This window comes from Patella vulgata, chromosome 2, assembly GCF_932274485.2.
Source record: "Patella vulgata chromosome 2, xgPatVulg1.2, whole genome shotgun sequence".
NCBI classification, from domain to species: domain Eukaryota; kingdom Metazoa; phylum Mollusca; class Gastropoda; family Patellidae; genus Patella; species Patella vulgata.
The window spans coordinates 84109740-84132259 of NC_065880.2; the positions used below are offsets into that span (position 1 = coordinate 84109740).

At 39.2% G+C, this 22520-nt stretch overlaps 1 protein-coding gene across 2 annotated transcripts; it reads right to left on the reverse strand.

Moving 5' to 3' along the window:
- Nucleotides 1-10504: 10504 nt before the first annotated feature.
- On the reverse strand, nt 10505-21505 carry LOC126812116 (alpha-(1,3)-fucosyltransferase 10). Of its 2 annotated transcripts, none has more exons than XM_050538367.2 (6): nt 21152-21505; nt 19925-20007; nt 18315-18490; nt 15865-16274; nt 14168-14354; nt 10505-11099 (listed from the first exon to the last, which is right to left on the reverse strand). In XM_050538367.2, the coding sequence occupies exons 1-6, from the start codon at nt 21181-21183 to the stop codon at nt 10599-10601; spliced, it is 1389 nt and encodes a 462-aa protein (XP_050394324.1). In that variant the 5' UTR covers nt 21184-21505; the 3' UTR covers nt 10505-10598. The 2 variants fall into 2 exon arrangements, with proteins under 2 accessions (XP_050394324.1, XP_050394325.1); XM_050538368.2 differs by having other exon boundaries at nt 21147-21505.
- Between the last annotated feature and the right edge of the window lie 1015 nt (nt 21506-22520).

Here is a 22520-nt window from a genome sequence, read left to right on the forward strand (position 1 = left end):
GGCGGATCCAGGAATTTTTGCAGGGGGGGGTGTCATGTTCCTGAGACAATGTATTTCCCCCCCCCACCTCCCGCATGGTCTCTATCTATCGTGCCTTGAGTGCCCATACTGTCCCAAATCTGACGATAAAGTATAAAGCACACGGCCGAGAAACCTTTCTCATAAAAAAGGCTGATTTACAAAAAAATTTATGTAGCTGGGCAGGGGGGGGGGGGTCGACCCCCCCCCCCTGGACCCGCCCCTGAAATAAGTAAACTATTCTTATTGCATTGATTACCAACGGACACCTTAAAAACATATGGCACTGAACAAGAACCCTCGCAATAAATCAGCACATGAAGAATACCAGGAAACTTCTTGAGGCCATCATTATAGCCTATCAAATCCAATTTAAGCTGTGATGTGGGACTCTTTATATCAAGGACTTATTATCAACTGATATTTTGACTGCCATTTTTAGATCTATAAAATCCTCGTCCCCGCTCCCCCACCACCTATCCAGTTTTATAGTCTAAAGTAGAGATTTTATCTTGCTTCATTTTCAATTTATTGAATTAATATATTTAAGTATTTCCCTGCATTATAGATTACTCTTGTTCACTCGTATTCAAACACTTATTGACCATATAAGGTCTATTTTAATCGATTTTAACTAAGAAAGTGGGTGCCATATTAAACATTATATTATCCCCTGTACGTCTAGCTATTGTTAAGCACAGGAATTTATTCACAGAAACAAACTCTTATGTGGATATTATACAATTATTCTACCAATCTAATTAAAATATAGATCTATATTTCGTTTCGTTTTTTTATACCTGCCAGTATAAAGTTCACGGGAGTTCACGTTCTATGACGTCAGGTACCAAGCAAGCGACATTTGGCCCGATTACGTCAGTCATTCTATTAACCAATTAGCGACCGCCAAGTATTTTTTTATCTACTTTTGCTTTGTTTTGATTTCTATTGCCGCTAATGTCTACCCACAGTTCCGGGGCAAAAAAGGTCAAACGCTCGATTCGACAGACCATTTGATTGGCTGACCCCTCATTTCAAGCAGAACACGAGTTAAATAACAAGTCTTCCAGATCCAAGTGTAGTAAAGACAAGTAAAATCGAAATTTTGAACTATAAAAACGAAACGAAATTGGATCTGTGTTTTAATCAGATTGTTATTCTACAATCATATTACTATTATAACGACGCTGAATTTAAGAAATTACTTCTTTCCTCATCATATATTGATTTACAAAACTCTACTCTACTAATTAATTTTAATCCTTGGGTGGCATTTATCGTTCTCAAGTACAAATGATGAAATAGTTTACCAAGTTGACTAAAACACTTAGCTGTCTCACCTCCATACTGATGGCGAGTGGCATTGAACGATTGAGCACATAAGAAAGCATAACACAATTAGCTGTCTCACCTTCATACTGATGACGAGTGGCATTGAACGATTGAGCACATAAGAAAGCATAACACAATTTGGACTTGAAAATGATTAGAGAATAGGGAGAGAGAGAAATGGGGTTTAACGTCCATTCGACACAAACTAGGTCATTTCGGGACTAACATATGGTTTAATTTTATTTCAAATTCGCTTGCGCGTAGGGGTCTTTAGCAGTGGGAGGAATTGTCCCTGTAGAGATCTTTTATTTCGTACCATCTTCTAAAGTCTCTATAATAGGGACTAAATTCCTTAATTTCATTATTCTAAATATATCTTTGTTTATAATCAATACATGTTCCAGATATATTTACCTATAATGAAAATACCAGGAGCCCTACAATTACAAATTTCAAATTAAAATTACTTTGTAACAACAGGCATTTTTAAAATGTAAAGTACATAGATAAATTTTAAACCGGGATCACGGTGGCTAAGTGGGTAAGACGCTGGCTCGCTAGCCTGGAGGTCGATCCTTTGATTGGCAGAGAAAGTCCAAGTTCATCCAGATTTTGCCGACGTGGTTCCCCTTGTCCGTGGTGCATGACAGAGGGCCTGACAAGGACAGTTGTCTAGTCGTTCGGATGGGACGAAAAACCGAAGTCCCGTGTACACATTGGCGTGTACACATTGGAATTCGATATAAGATTAGGCGGTAGTGGGCAAAATTTCCCTCATAGCACACTGTATGGCGTATGCCCGTCGTCATTGGCCCAGTTCGGAGCAGAACAGTAGGACGTTAAACCCCATTTCATTTCATTTCATTTCATTTCATTTAATTTGACTTATATTGACTTTTAACCTTGTATTATATACATGTATATATTCAGTATATATATATATATATATTATTTATTATATGATGCTTGTAAATATTCTTGCGTAAATAAAGATGTTTAATTTAAAAAAAAAATCAAAAATAAAACGCTTGCACGTATGATCAAAAGGTCTGTCGTTGAGTCAAGTGGCGTGGTTATGTTTACCTGCTTGTACGTGACCAGGAGTGACGTTGCCTGACAAACCCCTTGGGTTTTCTCCCGGTCCTCTGGTTTTCTCCCACTGCTAAAGAAATGAAATGAAATGGGGTTTAACGTCCTACTGATCTGCTCCGACTGGACTAATTAAGACGGATATACGCCATACAGTGTGCTAGGGGGGAAATTTTGCCGGGGTAGAAAACTATGGCCTACACTTATATCGAAATACTACTGCCAAGGGATCTTTTAGGGCGGTTTTTCGTCCTATCCAAACAACTAGACATCTGCCCTTTTTAAACCCTCCTTTCTGCACCACTGACAAGGGGAAACCACGTGGGAAAATCCCGATGAACTGTTTTGGGCAATGCAAGGATCGAACACGTGACCTCCAGGCTAGCGAGCCAGCGTCCTACTGACTTAGCCACCGCGGCTCCCTCATAAGGTGATGGCAGGGTATTAGAAGATAGATAGTGTGGTATAATAGCTGTTCTATACAACAATGAATTACAATGTATGGGAATGAAGGAGGGTCACATCTCAGCTTTTCACCGGAACATCATTGTCCAGACCTCTGAAGAAGTTGTACAGTTCAGATTTTAATCATATATGGATGGTTATTTCGCCCTACTAAAGAATAATTCCGGTACAGCAAGCTGGTCCAAGAGAGTATTTGCAAAAGGGATGACATAAGCCCTTTGGCTAGATGGTTTAAAAGCTGGGCGGATATGTTCTAGAAAATTGTACCGTACGTGTCATCGGAGGTCTGGTAAAATTGCCGGCGGACCAAGCTACTACTGACAAAAATAGGCTCTTTGTTATTAGTTTGATTGTTTTTGGTCAGGCCGGTAGGGTAGGTCCTTTCCATGTTAGGACCACTGTTAGCTACCTTAAACCCTATCCGGTGTCTGGGAATTTCCGAACCGACTTGAAAATAGCAACTTCCTTGTCAGTTAACAATAGTTTTATGAGCGTCATGAATGGTTAAAAGACAAGTTTAGCGTTCACAGATTGTACATAATGAAATATTGGATAGACCGATTTCAAATGTATACATAAGCTCTATTCATTGGAATCTTAAAATATACGAAAATAGGTCTAACAGGACATATTAATGTAATATGAGTGTATATAAATTGATTAACACATTTTTAAAAAAATAAATAAATAAAATATAAACGTTATTGCAAATTCTAATCAATTACGTTCGGCGAAATACGCAAAAAGTCCAAATTTTACCAGGAGTCGTTTGTGCCTGCTTAGACCATTCTACACGGATGTTTTTAATAACGATTTTGTCGTTCGTGAAAATCAGTGAGTTTTGATTACTTCCGCGTTGTCTTCTAGGACATGTCTTCCTATTTTCAATATAAATAACACTGGAAACTATTAAATCCGTAGAATATACGACACGGGTAGCCACAATGACGCTGACAAGGACAGCTGTCTAGTCCTTCGGATGAAACGAAAAACCGAGGTCCCGTTTATTCATTGGAATGCACGTACAAGATCCCTTGGCAGTTGGAATTTGATATAAGAGTAGGCGATAGTGCCGCTGCCCGGGCATAATTTCCCTCATAGCACACTGTAAGGCGTATGCCCGTCTCCATTAGCACAGACAGAACCGTAGGACGTTAAACCCCATTTCATTCCATTTCGTGTTCATATTGTTCATGCGTAATCAGATTTAGTTGGGTTCTCCGAAATAGGTGAAAATCAGATAACTTGAGCCTCTAGAGCGTCCCCAAAATGTTGATGATTATCTGGAGCTATGGTATGGACTGGCTAAAACTATTTGTTAAGGCCAGATCAATTTTCGTCAAGGTCGCTGAGATGTAAATAAGGTTAGGGCACTTGATTGTTGGCGAGATTGTAGGTTAGGTTTTAGGGTACGCGTTACGGCTAGGTCCAAGGTTAGGTAAGGGCTGGGATTAGCGCTAGCCTGTTTACATCTCGTGATCTTTGAACAAACTTGAAGTCGGCCTTATCAAATAATTCTAACCGGTATGGACCGGTGTTTTGGGGAGTTTGGATCGCCAAAAATTATACTTAAGCGATACTGAAACGTCTAATCGAAAAACTCAACTTTCGTCAAATTTTGTCTGCCATTATGAAAATCTAGCCGGCACTAGTTGAAAAATCCATTATAGAAATTCTTTTTTTGACAAATCTTTTTTTTTTTTTCAGCACATTTCACTTCAGAAACCACTATGCGTTTAAAATCTTTTGCCATTACACAAATGGGCGTCTGTATCTATGGAAGGATATCGCTGCCAATATTAAATGCTCTGCTTAAATGTCGTTTCCATTGATATGTAAAAAGTTCAATGTACAATGTCCTAAAACCAGTGATGATGAAGTCAAATTACCTCTAAAACCAAAGTTAAATATAAAACCACAAATGTAATGTGTCAAATGACAAATGTTTGATTGCAAAAGGCTGTTTTTTGGCGTGTCTACATTTTACATTTCCCTCATTACATTTACATTTGCGTTCTGCCGCATTTCATTTGATCTTCACACTTTCTACATAGCATCTTACGCATAGCACTAACTATGATATGCAAATGTAGGATATCACGTGACTTATTAACATATACGGAAACGAGGCCGAGATCAACCTGGCACACTATAAGCCAGCACACGATAAGGGGAAATCAACCTGACACACTATAAGAAATTTACTTACCTTGAAAAAAAACCGACCAAATTGGGATGGTTCTAAACTATATTACCATGATTACGGATGGGGGGGGGGGGTATGCAATGTCAAAATACGGGTCATAATACGATATTCACGATAGCATGTTACATATCAGTGAAAAGCACATTCATGTATACTCTTTCCTCTCTTTAAGTAGCCTACATGTATATTCATTATTTGTTCGGCGCAATGATTAAACTTTTTTTAAAAAAAAGGTTTAAAGTTAATTAGCCTGTACTAAAATTTAGAGAGAGGGTGTGGGGGCGGTGGCGATAGTTTAAAATGTCAAAAATACGGGTCTGAATACGAAATCCCAGTTATTGTGTTATACATCACTATGGCTCTTTGAATCTATCAGTTATTTCCTGGCACATTCATAATTACGTACTTTAGAGAAAGAAAAGTCGTTCTTGTTTTGTCGACAGTAACCTAATTGCTAAATATAGAAATGAAATAAAATGAAATGGGGTTTAACGTCCTACTGTTCTGCTCCTATACTGGACTAATGAAGACGGGCATACGTCATACAGTGTGCTATGAGGGAAATTTTGCCCGGGCAGCGGCACTATCGCCTACTCTTATATCAAATTCCAACTGCCAAGGGATCTTTTACGTGCATTCCAATGTATACACGGGACCTCGGTTTTTCGTCTCATCCGAAGGACTAGACAGCTGTCCTTGTCAGGCCCTCCGTTCTGCACCACTGACAAGGGGAAACCACGTCGGAAAATCTGGATGAAATTTCTCGGCCAATGCAGGGATCGAACACCCGACCTAAATATAGACTATATTGTCTATTTATGTTATTTGTCAAAAGCTCGGATTAACCATACCAATCACACGATTTTATTGCATGCGGGGTCGTCCCCTGAATTTCTTGTAGGTTGTCATGTTGATTGCCTCAATATCGTGGGGTAAATATCTTGTGTGTGTGAAATAGCTTTATTTAACGCCCGCTTCCACCGAGGTGATATCGCGGCCTTTTTTCCGTATATGTGATATCCTACATTTGCATATCAAACTTGGTGCTCTGCGTAAGACGTTATGTAGAAAGCGTGAAGGACAAATGACACATTGCATTTGACGTTTTGCATTTAACTTTGGTCTTATAGGTAATTTGACTTTATCATTACCGGTATTAAGACTTCGTACATCGTACTTTTTACACGTAATGAATAGAAAATATATTTTAGCAGAGCATTTGATATTGGCAGCGATACCCTTCCATATTGTATCGACTTCCTTTTTTTCTTTTTATTTCCATGTTGATTATATGGTTTACTTGATTTGACTGGGAGTTATCCGGCCATCAATTTGCCGTCTCTGAATTATTAAAATTAACCAATATAGTATTGTAAGATCAGGACAGCATTATCTATTAAAATACTATACATTCATTTTGATGCATGACGAGTCAGTGGTGTAATATAATATTGTATCATGATACAGCCTAACTTATTATTTATAATCAAATCTGTTAAGTTAATTGTGATGATATTCATTTTATTCAGTGTTACAGCCTTTTGTTGGGACTGAAGAACAATAGGGCCCGATGTCAACACGTATCCTACCCAACGGTTCAGTGCAATACTTAAATGTCGCTAAAGCCAAAGTGTGTGGGGAATAAGATACGTCATATGAATTAATAATTTTTGAGCCAAAGAAATTTTACAGTTATAAAATCAAAATGTTCGTTTTATTGAAAACTCCAAGCAACAAATCATTGTTAGTTCGTGTGGAAAAATAATAAGCTATTAAGTGACAGCATTTATTCACAACACCTGTGGGTGATAAAACAACAGTTTCAATGCCTATGGTATCCATATGACACATAACGATAAAAAAAAGTATTGCATGAAAATCCAAAACATTGAAATTAAATATTTAGAAAGCAATGAAGCAAATATCTTAGTCACAACAGCGCAGCTACTAGCTTTATAATTAAAAGATCAAGGAAATCAAACTTGCGAAAAGTTGCCCAGATATGGGTAGTTCCTTTTGGAGCGGGAGTCACTGTGGCGAAGTGGGTAAGACACTGACTCACTAGCGTGGAAGTCGCATGTTCGATCCCTGCATCGGCCGAGAAAGTTCACTGGGATTTTCCCCCGTGGTTCCCCCTTGTCAGTGGTGCAGGACTGAAGATCTAACAAGGACAGCTGTCTAGTCGTTCGGATGGGACGAAAAACCGAGGTCCCGTGTATACATTGGCGTGCACGTAAAAGATCCCTTGGCAATTGGAATTGCAAAATAAAGTGCCCGAAATCTAATAAAACACTAATTTTACGGGCTGGAATAGCGGCCGTCAAATATTCCAAACTTTTCTTGGGGATCCATGCAAGGTTAGCTCCCCTTCTTCGCCTCTCGTAGAAAACCGGCGCCGCTGTCTGTTAACCTGAATGTCTAGTTTTACTTTCCTAACTGTCATCGAGTCCTAATAAAACACTAATTTTACTTTTCTTTTAATTGAATACCAGGAATTTATACTGATTTAACTATACTGAATTTGTGCGACATTTTTCGGGCATTGATTATTATTTGTGAATGCAGCTGCAACAGTCTGATTGGATGGTTGGAATTCAGAATGGGATTTGGGTTACAAAACCATTGGAAACGCATTTGCGGTGTTTAAATTTTCAAAATTTTCTCCGAAGGGGTGAGGCCCCCATACCCCGCGACGATTGATTGGTTGTTTGGAATTCGGGTCAGCCAGGCAGGCTATATTGGACCAAATTAAGTTGCTGTAATCACAGCCTGGAATAGCAGGAAAACGCGTTTGCGGCAGTTAAATTGTCAAAATTTTCTCCCAACGGTCCCGTCTCCGTGGACTGTAAACGATTGATTGGAATTCGAGTTAGCCACCTAAATTAGGCTATATTAGACGACTTTGAAGTTGGTTTGTTCACGGACTGAAATAGCAGGAAAACGTGTTCTCAGCCGTCAAATATTTCAAAATACAAGGTAAGCTCAGCTTCTTCGCCTCTCGAGAAAGACCGGCGCCGCTGTCTGTAAACCCGAAATTTTTTCGGGCCTGTCAGGTTCTGGCCCCATATCTGTCATCGAGCCCGTACGCCTATGACTCTACCCCACCTCTGTTTTATTTTTGCGTCCTTACAGTCGTTTTGTCGCCGTAATTCATTTTTGTAACTTAGGTGATACCCATAGCATTCAAAGGTCTGATATTACTATTGTGGCTCCTATGGAGAGGGGAAGATGGTGGCATTGCTAGACTACATTGTTAAGACATTCCAAATAACCTCTTTCAAAACTACATCAGGATCAATAGAAATAATAACCAGACAGAAAAATGACGATTGTACTTTAACCAATATGTAAAAACGGGGAGTCTATATTAATGTAGGTCACACTATGAAATCTAAACATTAAACATACATTATGCAAGAGCTAAATCTGCCTATTGCAGGTCTTTCTTTAGGCCTGAAATATTATTTAAACTATTAATGAGACATTAAAACAAGACCATAATCAACTCTAGATGTCATCTTATATGTCGGATTTTCACCGGATTAGAATCCGATCGGCTGCTCAACACTCATAATCAACTCTCGATGCCATCGCTAACCTGGGATATTTAGCGAATTGGTACATTTTGTGATGGATGATTTAACGTCAAAATGTATAATCGAGACTATGTTTCTTTTATCGTACCGACTTTAGTAATGATAACAGGGGCTAGGCCTACAATTAAATCACGTATATCTCGGTTCAGAGTGGAGCAATTTGACTGAAATGTTCAGAATATCCCCTTTATATTCTCTAGTTTTTAACTATTATAGTGAGAACTGTCAGCTTTTTATCTAATCGTCCACAATTCCCCTTTAAGTTGCACTGTATGCTAATTATAGTTAAATCCTATGTCAATAAAGCAATTCTTGACATGTTAGATTTGAAAAGGGACAATATGTGTAGAAAATATCATCTAAATATCCCTTCCATCACTCAATATTATCGCAATAATCTAATCTTTAAGGAGGGGCTGGATGACCGAATGGTTAGCACGTGCGCGCTATATCATAAGGCCTGTTATTGAGACAACTGGCGTGGTTTCGTATCCCCGGTTGTACGTGACACGGAGTAGGGTCACCTCTCCAACATAAAATCTGTATTTTTGGAATATTCTCTATATTAAATTGACTTATCTTTATCACCAAATTGTTCCTTTTAAAGGAGCTAAATCGCTAATATTTGAGATCTAGAAATTGACACAAATGGGTCGCAACGCATATTATAATGTAACATGAATGTATATAAACTGATTTACATTCAATCGTTTCTGTTTTTACTGTAATTTCTAATCAGTTATGTTCGGCGAAATACACAAGAAGTCTCATGTCAATGGCAATCTTTAGCGTCTGGGTTTTTTTTAGTCTACACCGATGGTATTTATTGCGCATGCTCTCCAGATAAGAATAAAGCGTCACCATTTGACATGACTTGTGGAATATGTCTAGCCCTGTTCTATGAGTCCCTTGTTCCAAATGGCGCTGAAACGCATTATGGTACACGATTTGTGTACCAATGGTGAAATGTTTATTTGTTCTTAAATATTGGATATCAGAAGCCCACCTTTTCCCTGTAAGATCAATAGACCAATGTTGATTTGAATTGACAAATAATTCGTGTTTTCAATGTCGAAGATTTTTGATGATATTGAGTTAGAGACTTAGCTACTTTAAACTGTTACACACTCTGTGTTTACAGAAGCGGTAATTTTAATTAATCACAGTTCATTGTGTTCGTATCCTAGTCGTTCGGATGGGACGAAAAGCCGAGGTTCCGTGTATACATTGGCATGCACTTGAAATGAAATGAAATGGCGTTTAACGTCCTACTGTTCTGCTCCGAACTGGGCTAATGAAGACGGGCATACGCCATACAGTGTACTATGAGGGAAATTTTGCACGGACAGCAGCACTACGGCCTACACTTATATCGAATTCCAACTGTCAAAGGGTCTTTTACATGCACGATAATGTGTACACGGAACCTCGGTTTTTCGTCCCATCCGAACGAATAGACGGCTGTTCTTGTCAGGTCCTCCGTCCTGCATCACTGACAAGGGGGAATCACGTCGGAAAATCTGGATGAACTTTCTCGGCCAATGCAGGGATCGAACACCCTGGCATACACGTAAAAGATCCCTTGGCAGTATGAATTCGATATAAGAGTAGACCATAGTGCCGCTGCCCGGACAATATTTCCCTCATAGCAAACTGTATGGCGTATGCCCGTCTTCATTAGCCCAGTCGGAGCAGAACAGTAGGACGTTAAACCCCATTTCATTTCATGTTCATATCTAAAAGATCATAGTTGTTTGCACAGTCTCTAATTTTTGTAAACTGTTAAGGCTATGAAATAAATGCTTTAATTTTTTTATTGTCACAGATCGCAATCGTTTCTATGATATTGTTTGCGTTTAAATATAAATGTTTACACACATTCCTCTTTTAGTCTATAATCCCGTTTTGTAGAGAACCTGGGCGAATGAATTCAATTGTTCCGGGGAAACTATTTCGTTGTTGTCATGGTAATATTTTGCTGCCCTTGCTAAATATTTAGAAAACGTCCATTCCTGTTGCCACCAAGAGTCCACAACGTTATAAATACCATTTGAATCAAATCGAAGAGGGGCTGGGCACCCGTAATGTGATAAATCTACCTTCTTAAACTCCTTGTTGTAGAATTTTTTCGGGTCGCGTTTAATATCGTGTATTGTGTGACACAGAAAACAAGTGTAGGCAGTGAACATATCAAACGCGGCTTTGCCTCGTCCCCATTCTCTCTTCTCTATGAATTTCTTTAGCTTAGGATTTGTTATTCCAGAAAACTTAAATTGTAGATGTTGAGAAAATTCATCGTCATGCTCATCTAAATGCCATAAATGGTCTGCCAGTTCTTTTACAGAAGAATAGTCACTAGTTATTATTGCTGATTTTTCATCTGGCAAAAAATCCTGAAAAATAAATGGATATGAAATGAAATAAAATAGAGTTTAGCGTCCTACTGCTCTGATCCGACTGGGTTAATGAAGTCGGGCATATGCCACACAGTGTGCTATGAGAGAAATTTAGCCCGGACAGCGGCTCTAAGCCTACTGCCAAAGGATCTTTGTCGTGCATGACATGTGTAGACTAAACGGGATCTTGATTTTTCGTAACATCCGAACGACTAGACAGATGTCCTCGTCAGGCCCTCCTACCTGCACCACTGACAAGGGGAAACCATGCCGGAAAATCCCAAAGAACTTTCTCGGTCAACACCAGGATCGAACCTTCAGGCTAGCGACTTAGCGCCTTACTCACTTAGCCACCATGACTCCACAAATAAATGGACATATATTTGCGGTGACATTTGGATTTGTAAATTATTGAAGTAGGCAAAAGGGTGTCCTTTTGCTAATTAAAATGAATAAAAGCGAATTCTTAATGTGAATTTGGCTATTGCAGATATTTCCTGTAGCCGCAAATGTTATATAAATCATTTATGCACATGCGCGCTGTATCATAAGGCCTGTCATTGAGTCAACTGGCGTGGTTTCGAATCCCCGGTTGTACGGTCGCCTGTCCAACCTCGTGGGTTTTCTCCTGGTCCTCCGGTTACCTCCCATGCTAAAGGCCCCTACGCGCAAGCGAATTATTGAAATAAAATTAAGACCATGTTAGCCCCGAAATGACCTAGTTTGTGTCAAGTGGACGATACCCCGATCCCTCTCTCTCTCTCTCTCTCTCTCTCTCTCTCTCGCTTATGTACATACCTGGGGCCTGTTTCACGAAATTTTAACTAAGATAATATCCAAATTTTAGTAATTTGATTGGATAATATTAGATTGATTTTAGTGCTTAGCCAATCACAATTGAAGTATCTACTAAAACTTGGATTCTATCCTTAGTTAAGATTTCGTGAAACAGGGCCCAGGCCTCTATTATATCTAAATTTGACATAATATGCATCATTAACTGTCCCTGATTGATCACCATGTCACACTACATTAATAATACAAGATACCTTTACACCATCATCTATTATGCAACAATAGATATAATTCAATTTTATTATTTCAGAGACGACAAAGCGAAAGCGAATATAACTGATACTCAATTAAATCAATTATATATGATACAGATTAAAAAAAAGAGAGGGAGAAATGGGTTTAACGTCCACTCGACACAAACTAGGTCATTTCGGGACTAACATATGGTTTAATTTTACTTCAATAATTTGCTTGCGCGTAGGGGTCCCGAGAAAACCCACGAGGTTGGACAGGCGACCCTACTCCTTGTCACGTACAACCGGGGATTCGAAACCACGCTAGGTGACTCAATGACAGGCTTTATGATACAGTGCGCACGTGCTAACCATTCGGCCATCCACCACCCCCCACCCCCCACCCCCACCCCCGATACAGATTAAAATAAAGGAACAAGCAATTCGATACATCTGTCGTCTTCCAATAGGTTTCTTTTAAAATAAAATAGAAATGCATAGCGTTCGGTCACGGCAAATGCCCAAGTATTCAGCTAATATTCTCGGTTTATGTTATTGTTCTTTGGTTATGGGGCGGGGCGGGGCGGGGGGGAGGGGTCGATTGATTAACCTGTGCACATTAGAGCATAAGTGTCATTGAGTCAAGTGGTGTGGTTTTGATTCTCCGCTTGTACGTGACAAGGAATAGGGTCGCCGTCTAACCTCGTGGGTTTTCTCCTGGTCCACTGGTTTTCCCCCAAAGTTAAAGACCTTACGTGCAAGCGAATTATAGTTTTTGTCGAGTTTTTTTGAGTCCTAAAGGGGAAATTGTGTCTGGGCTACGGTCTACTCTTACATCGAATTCAAACTGCCGAAAATTCTTTTACGTACCATCCGAAGGAGTATACGTTGTCCATGGCCCTCTGTCTTGCACGACTGACAAGGTGTAACCATGCCTGATGTAAATTTCGGTGAACCTTCTCGGTCAATACGGGATTGAAACGCGTGGTTTCCAGCGATGGAGAAAAGTGTGACGTTATAAACCCGTCGATATTCGCTTCCGGACGCAGTTATTCGGGGGGAATTTATTAAATTATCACGTCGATAACTCCCAAAACCCCAAGTGGATTTCGGTGGATTTTCAGTATGATGTACAGGGAAAGGTCATCTACAAGACGGTACTAATAAATATTCTAAAGGAATTTGTTGTGGGTTTTTCAGTATTTTGACTAGACTAAAACGAAATGGGGTTTAACGTCCGACATTTCTACACCGACTGGACTAATGAAGACGGGCATACAGTATGCACTACGGCCCACTCTTATATCGAATTCCAACTGCCAAGGGATCTTTTACGTGCATTCCAATGTATACACGGGACCTCGCTTTTTCGTCTCATCCGAAGGACTAGACAGCTGTCCTTGTCAGGCCGTCCGTCCTGCATCACTGACAAGGGGGAACCACGCCGGAAGTCTGGATGAACTTTCTCGGCCAATGCAGGGATCGAACACCCGACCTCCAGGCTAGCGAGCCAGCGTCTTACCCACTTAGCCACGTGATCCCCAAAACTAATGTGTACACCGAACTCGGGTTTTTGTCACATCTGATCGTCTAGACACTGTTCCTTGTAATCCCACCCAGCACCACTGGACGCCGGAAAAACCCGAGGAATATACTCGGCCAACACCGGCAGCGAACCCGATACCTCGTGGTTAGCGAGCCAGCGTCTTACTCACTGAACCACCGAGGTCACCTAATGGCACAACGCTTTTAGTTGAAGAGAGAGAGGGAGAGAGAGACAGTGAGAGAGACACACAGAGAGAAAAGGGGTTTAACGTCCACTCGACACAAACTAGGTCATTTCGGGACTAACATATGGTTTAATTATATTTCAATAATTCGCTTGCGCGTAGGGGTCTTTAGCAGTGGGAAGAAACCGGAGGACCCGGAGAAAACCCACGAGGTTGGACAGGCGACCCTACTCCTTGTCACGTACAACCTTAGTTGAAGAGATACATATATCTGTCATAAACATATTTATAGCAAAATATCACTTGCCTTAATTGTCGGGGATCCAAACACAATTGGAACCACGCCTATCTGAATCGGGCGCCAGAACTTTTCTGTAACATAGTCATCACATATCGCATTTTCAAAGGCAAGGGCAAATTTGTACCGTGACAAGAAAGCATAAAATTCGTCGGATTCCATTGGCGCCATGCTGCCATCATCGTCAAAAGACAAACTGAAATGATATTTTAAAATAAGATTTAAAGGACAATTTAAAGTGACGAACGCGAAAAGGAAAACACAGTTATCCCTCTATATAACTGACTGAAGTGACGGGTGAAAACAGCTAGATACATGGACGAATTTCTGCTCACTAATAATTCCTTCGAAGACCAAAAGTTGTTGTGTGAGACTGTGAAACGATATCTGACACTTCATTTAAAAAATTGACTGTCACTAGATAAGAGAAAATTTCGGGACTAACATATGGTTTTAAATTTTATTTCAATAATTTGCATGCGCGTAGGGGTCTTAAACAGTGGAAGGAACCCGGAAGACCCGGAGAAAACCCACGAGGTTGGAAGGGCGCCCCTACTCCTTGTCACGTACAACCGGGTATTCTAAACCACGCCAGTTGACTCAATGAGAGGCCTTATGGTACAGCGCGCGCGTGCTAACCATTCGGTCATCCAACCCCCCAATATGACAGAATCTCTATGTTTCAAACTGATACTAGACGCCTATCCTCTCACAGTTTCATCAATATGTCAAAAAATAAATGCATTTCACCTTATCGATTTTATTATTCCAGTAAATAAATAAGATTTCACCTTATCGATTTTATTATTCCAGTAAATAAATAAGATAAGGCGGCAGTAGGTTAAGTCGTCAGAGCGTCCACAATGGTTGTCACTAATTGTTGAAATTTGCTACGATTCTTTGCCCGGTAGTTGTTGTTCCACCGAAGGTGATATCGCTGACACATTGTCTTTTTTTATTTTCATTCTCTTAGCGCACGCGCAGGGGTCTTTCCTGTGGGAGGAAACCGAAGTACCCTGAGTAAACCCACGAGGTTGAGAATGCGTCCCTATCTCCAAGCCACATACGTTCACACCAGGGATAGAAACCACGGCCGCTAGCCTGAGGTGATCGGCCCGCTAGATGTCGAAGCGTCAATCTGATTACAATACAGATCTATATTTCGTTTCGTTTTTTTATACTTTCGATAGCCTACACTACATGAAGATCTAACAAGTTATAGCCATAGGTCATGTCAGGGGTCAAAAGACCGACTTATGACCCTATGACGTCAGATATTTGATTAACCAATCAGCATTGATGTTACTAGTGAATTACCCACAGTTCCGCGCAAAACACGCCTAAAGCTCGCTGTAACAGACTGTTTCATTGGCTTATCCCTGACACCATTCAGAACACAGTTAAATAACAACTCTTCCAGATCCAAGTGTAGTAAAGACGAGTAAAACGAAATTTTGAACTATATAAACGAAACGAAAGGGGATCTGTGTTTTAACCAGATTGTCGAAGCGTGACACTCTAGACCCCCCCCCCCCTTTCTTTGCCCGACTGCTCTGAACAATTTATATATATGACATTTGATCCCCTGAGTGTCTACACGTAATTCGTGGTGGTCGGATAAAAAAACACAGTCGTAAATCTTAAAGTTTACGATATCATCCGACACACACACACACACACACCCGCTAACAAATCTTAAATCTAACCTTTTAGGGAAATCCTTATTTTTCATACATCTTCCATAGGAATCTATGGGTATATACTGTTGAAGTAAATAGACCAGTTTATCCCTATCTGATGGTGCGTCACAACCACTCTGTACATACACAATGGGGGCTAATCCTAATTTACGATAACGGTTCTTTTCTTCCAGAGTTAATAAAAACGTCCGATCCATTATTTTCTCGTGATCACGCAAACCAAACGTTGTTAATGGATATGATGACTGTCTTTTAAACGTGGAAGTTAAATTAAACAACTGAAGTATTTCTAAATTTGAGAAGATGTAGTGATTATTCTTGGGAGATTCTTCGTGAACCAGAGCCCACAAATCCCCAGCCCTTCTTGGCAGTGGGAGATCGTGCATTTTAAAATGGCTGCCATAGAAAGAATATATCTGAAAAGACAATAACAATTTTTGTGTTAAAATAGTAAGTCTAAGGGAGATAATCCTTTAAAGTTACAATTTCATATTTTTAAGTTATATTTTTAAAATGTACTAAAATAAAGCCCTAAAATAGATGGTATCTTTAAACAGTCCTACCTTGTTAAAGAATAATCCTATTAATCCTATAATTCACTATTGCCAGTTGAGAAATTGGCAAAAATATCACTTTGAACTTCAAATTCAAACGTTTGAAGATAGCTAATCTATGGTGGGGAATAGGAAAACAAGGGTTTTAATTGGGAGGTAATTGTGTTATTATTTCCGGTGTGAAGATTTGTAAGTGTGAGAAAGATAACCTATGATCGTATAATAGTGAGTTGACAACCTATTGAGCAAAAGACATAGAAATAATTATGTTTTGACTTTCTTAGAAAATATGAAATTGTAACTTTAAACTGAACGATGATGGATTTGGATGGATACAACTGATATATATTAGACACTGGATTCTCTGTGCTTTCTTGTACACGAGATTAGACCTAACCGTATCGACTATACTGTACGTGTCTATTTTTATAACAGCTAAAAAGTGATTTTGCCATCACCTTATTTTTCTTATTTATTGTTTTTATGTAATTTCTGCTCGAGTCCCTTTCAATAACCACAATCGTGTTTTAATATATAAACCATCGAGCATGTTTTGGGTTTGTTTTTGGTTGTTTTTTTTTTACTTTTTCTATTTAAATCGTACTGTGACCTTTTGTACTGTATGCTATGTGCTGACCCAGCAATTTACATTTATTTACTTGCAAGATGTCAAATTTACAGCTACTTGCAAGAATGTCAAATCTACATTTACTTGCAAGAATTTCAAATTTACCTTTACTTGCATGAATGTCAAATCTACATTTACTTGCAAGAATTTCAAATTTACCATAACTTGCATGAATGTCAAATCTACATTTACTTGCAAGAATTTCAAATTTACATTTACTTGCTAGAATGTTAAATTGATATCCACTTGCAAAAAAGGAAAAAAATAAGATGTCGAGCAAACCCCAACACCGGATATGTTCTAATTAACTCAAGTTTTACACGCATATCAAACGAAATTTTGAACTATATAAAAAAACGAAACGAAATAGGATCTGTGTTTTAATCAGACTAATAATTTTCCTGTTATTAATATTTCGTAGATCTCGCCAGGATGACCATCCATAAGCCACTCGGCAAACCTCGGCAGATTCCGTTACTCTACATCTAGCCTCGGCTGTATGACATGAAATGAAATGAAATGGGGTTTAACGTCCTACTGTTCTGCTCCTACACTGGGCTAATGAAGACGGGCATGCGCCATACAGTGTGCTACGAGGGAAATTTTGCGCGGGCAGCAGCACTATGGCCTACTCTTATATCGAATTCCAACTGCCAAGGGATCTTTTGCGTGCATTCCAATGGCAATATATACACGGGACCTCAGTTTGTCGTCCCTCCGAAGGACTAGACAGCCCCCCGTTCTGCACCACTGACAAGGGGAAACCACGTCGAAAAATCCCGATGAACTTTCTCGGCCAATGCAGGGATCGAACACGTGACCCCCAGGCTAGCGAGCCAGCGTCTAACCACCTAGCCACCGTGGCTCCTACGGTTGTATGACGGTAAGTGATATGTACCTACGCCTATACAATTGCGATACAGCACCGGTTTACGTATTATGAAAACTTGACGCTTTTAAAAAGAAGTTATCAAAATTGCGTCGTTCGAAGCGTGTGTAGAATTTTTAGTGCAAAGTTGTCCTTGTTTGAAGAAAATCGGATAAACTTGAAAGAAAAACAGCTTCAGACTTTTAAATATTTGTATGATAAAACATTTTTCAAAGGCGTCGTTATGAGCAACGCCGTTGGTAATCCGGGAACTTGAAAGTGGTTCCAATGGCGGACTTCGTCATACAGCCGAGGCTAGATGTAGGGTACTGAAATCTGCTGAGGTTCACCGAGTGATCCAAGAGCGCCTCACTTTTTCAAAACTACACTAAAATCATACGTGTACCATAATACTCTGTTCTGCCTTTCTACTTTTATTAGATGTCACTTCACAAACATCTTGACCACAAGTTATCTTCCCTTCTCCTTCACCGGATATTGGTTCCCAGCGTAATATAAGAGGTATTGTGGATTTACTGGCCATGTCACTTGGTAATGTGTATAAAATATCTCTTGGTCCATCTACAATTAAATTTAAACGGTATAGCAGTTAGAGAGGGGTCATTTTGGGACTAACATATGGTTCAATTTTATTTCAATAATTACGTTGCCTTTAGCAGTGGGAGAAAACTCACGAGGTTGGACAGGCGACCCTACTCCTTGTCAGGTACAACCGGGGAACCGAAACCACGTCAGTTGACTCAATGACAGACCATAAATCACGAGAATCCACAGTTATTGTGAATATGATATTCAATTAATTTGACATTTCTTTGGTCTTTATTAAAGTTACAATTTCATATATTTTTAAAATGTATTATAATAAAGCCTTAAAACAGATAGAGAGAGAGAGAGAGAGAGAGAGAGAGAGAGAGAGAGGTTTAACGTCCACTCGGCACAAACTAGGTCATTTCGGGACTTGTGCGTAGGGGTCTTTAGCAGTGGGAGGAAACCGGAGTAACCGGAGAAAGCCCACGAAGTTGGACAGGAGATCCTACTCCTTGTCACGTACAACCGGGGATTCGAAACCACGCCAGTTGACTCAATGACAGGCCTTATGATACAGCACGCACGTGCTAACGATTCGGCCATCCAACCCCCCTTAAAACAGATGGTATCTATATATAAACAGTCCTACCTTGTTAAAGAATAATCCTATTAATCCTATAATTCACTATTGTCAGTTGAGAAATTGGCAAAAATACCATTTTCAACTTCAAATTCAAACGTTTGAAGATAGCTATTCCATGGTGGGGAATATGAAAACAAGGGAGGTAATTGTGTTCTTATTTCCGGTGTGAATGATTTTTAAGTGTGAGAATGATACCTATGATCGTATAATAGTGAGTTGATAACCTATTGAGCAAAAGACATAGAAATAATTAAGGACAAGGAAAGATACATATTAAAGTAAGTCTGTCAGTCTACAATTAATTCGGCTTAAGAACAGACACTAAGCTAGTTGATCGACATTTTACGTCCTAAATCGTCGATTTTAGTCGAAAACATTATAAGTATACTTCGAGAATTTTGTTAAGTAGTTATTTTGCTTCCATGTAATAACTGGAAATTTTTAATTAGTCTTTGTGCGTATGGCAGATATATAAACGAGGTAGAACCGCATTACAACACTGTATTATAATTTTAGAGCAGAGATCTATTCTCGAAGTATGAATTAATTGGATCTCTGTGTGCAGAAAGATATTCTGTTCAAGTTTACTTATGCATACCGTACAAACGACCATTCATTTGGTTTCACGGTCCTCTTGTGCATGACTTACAATGTCCGGTGGTTCCGTGTTAGATCTAAATATTAAGGCCACCTGCAGATTTATTCATGGTCACTAGATGTAATCATGGCTAGCGCTAATCCTAACCCTTACTTACAATCCTCGGCCATGACGAAATATTACGTGTATTCTAATTTTAAATGATCAATATTTTAATGTTATTTACCTTTACTGTAATATTTGTTATACCATAATAATATGCAACATATTCCCGCCAAAAACAACAACAAACCCTTCACCTTGGTTAACCTGTAAAAACAAATACATTAATAAAATATTTTGTCCAATAATTAATTTATTTTTGGCGTTTTTCGGGGTTTTTTTTTATTTTGATGAGGTTGTTCAAACATCCGTTTATATATATATTTTAACGACTTCCATGAATTTAACACTTTGTGTTTTCCATTTATCAGAAAGTCAAATGTCAAAGGTGGTGAACATAATTCCTGAAAGGAGTTCTAGGCAAACCGAAAATTATAATGTTTATCAGCCTATGCTTCTTGCAATTAGGTTGAGCAAAGTTGAGTTGTCAAATAACACACTTTTATGGAATAACTATGGTTTATTTCACTGCGATGTTTCAACCAGATTTAACCAGATTCAAACATATACACTATTTGTGTATATGCTTGATGAAATGAAATGAAATAGGGTTTAACGTCCCACTGTTTTGTTTGCTCCGAACTGGGCTAATGAAGACGGGCATACGCCATACAGTGTGCTATGAGGGAAATTTTGCCCGGACAGCGGCACTATGGCCTACTCTTATATCGAATTCCAACTGTCAATGGATCTTTTACGTGCACGCCAATGTGTACACGGGCACGAACGACTAGACAGCTGTCTTGTCAGGCCCACCGCCCTGCATCATTGACAAGGGGAAGCCACGTACGCCGGAAAATCTGGATGAACTTTCTCGGCCAATGAAGTGTTCGAACACCCGACCTCCAACCTAGCGAGCCAGCGTCTTCCCCACTTACCCACCGTGACCCCCCCCCCCTCCCCACACCCCGCTTTGTCAAATACCAGATTGTTGATTTAAATACGTTCATATATCATGGTAAATTAGAAGTTCTATTTTTAGCTTTCAAACGATTTCTACACTATATGCGAATAACGATGGCAGAGGAATATCTGGATGGGGTGATGGGTATTGCAATGTTTGGCGATCATGTTTGATCCGACACCCTTTTCTATTTCCATCACTTTTACACTGAATAACTAGCAGTTGACCGTCCGTACTGTGTCCACATGGAACTTCCTACGTTCTATTAGGGTTATAGGAATTAGGGTTAAGGTTAGAGTCAGCTATTTAAGAACACAAAAATGGGAGTGCGATGTTTTATTAATATACCAGACTTATCAATTCACTAGATATTGTTACATACCATACCTTCTATAAACGTAATAACTCCACGAAACCATATTTTAAATAGAAAGGCGTCCAACTTCCGGAATTCATTTTCCCACACACAAACAAACATTAAATTCCATCACGCATAATGCATCGTGTATTCTACAGAGTTCCATGCAATGCTCACATTGTAAAGATGCACACGTTTTCAAAATAAACAGCCCAGTCTTATAGAAGATATACATGTACACTGTGTAACTTATTCTTTAACCTATAATTATACATATGTTTATGTAGGACTTATCTATATTAGATCTACACTACCATCATAGCCACGTTTGTATTTTTGTCTCCTGTATAAGAAAAGAATGTTTCCTGCTTGTCTACTCCATAATGGCTTGAACAGTTGTGTGAATCATATACGTATACGACGTAAGTCGACGTTTTGTGTAACACGATAGGAGCTTTTAAATGTGTTCCCGTTCAGTATTCCAAAAATTATGTAGGGTGTATAATAATTTTGAAGTATAGTCGGTCTTTATGAACTGAGGTTTATCTAGAAGATTGATATATTATGGACCACATTTTGGGGTATGCAAAAATAGGGTTTCTAACTTTATCCCAAGGTATCGGCGATCGGAGAGAGAGAGAGAGAGAGAGATCGGGTTTAACGTTCACTCGACACAAACTAGGTCATTTCGGGACTAACATATGGTTTAATTTTATTTCAATAATTCACTTGCGCGTAGGGGTCTTTAGCAGTGGGAGGAAACCAGAGGACCCGGAGAAAACCCACGAGGTTGGACAGGCGTTGGCCTATCAATTCGGTTCGCCCACAACGTAATGACATAGAGAGTAGCATAGATCGATGAAATTCGAATTTAACATATCTTTGTAAATATAAATACTGAACTGCATTGAACTGTTTTGGACCGATATTATTAGAGATTCACCTTTCACAATATTGTAAATTGTTTCAATGACATTTAGTAATTGAATTTGAGTATACAGATCACAATTCTATGGAATACAATTAATGCTTATTACTAAGCGACGTTTCGACTAGGCTTCTCTATTCATTATCAAGCAATGACTAGAGAAGCCTAATCGAAACGTCGCTCAGTAATAAGCAGTAATTGTGTTCCATAGTAACCTGTATACACAATATTGTAGTTTGCATGGGATTCTTGTTGTGCTAAAATGGCGCACTGAGGCTTGAAGATCATGTTCACTGACTGCTTCAAAAGATTCTAAATACCATATTTAGGCCGATATCTCTGTAAGAGAATTACGTTTGCGCTAAGATAATGCAACGAGACTTTAAGATCACTCTCACTGACTGGTTCAAAAGATTGAAAATAAAACTCTTTTGGTAATGCTAACTTGTTCATTTTATCATGCGTAACTC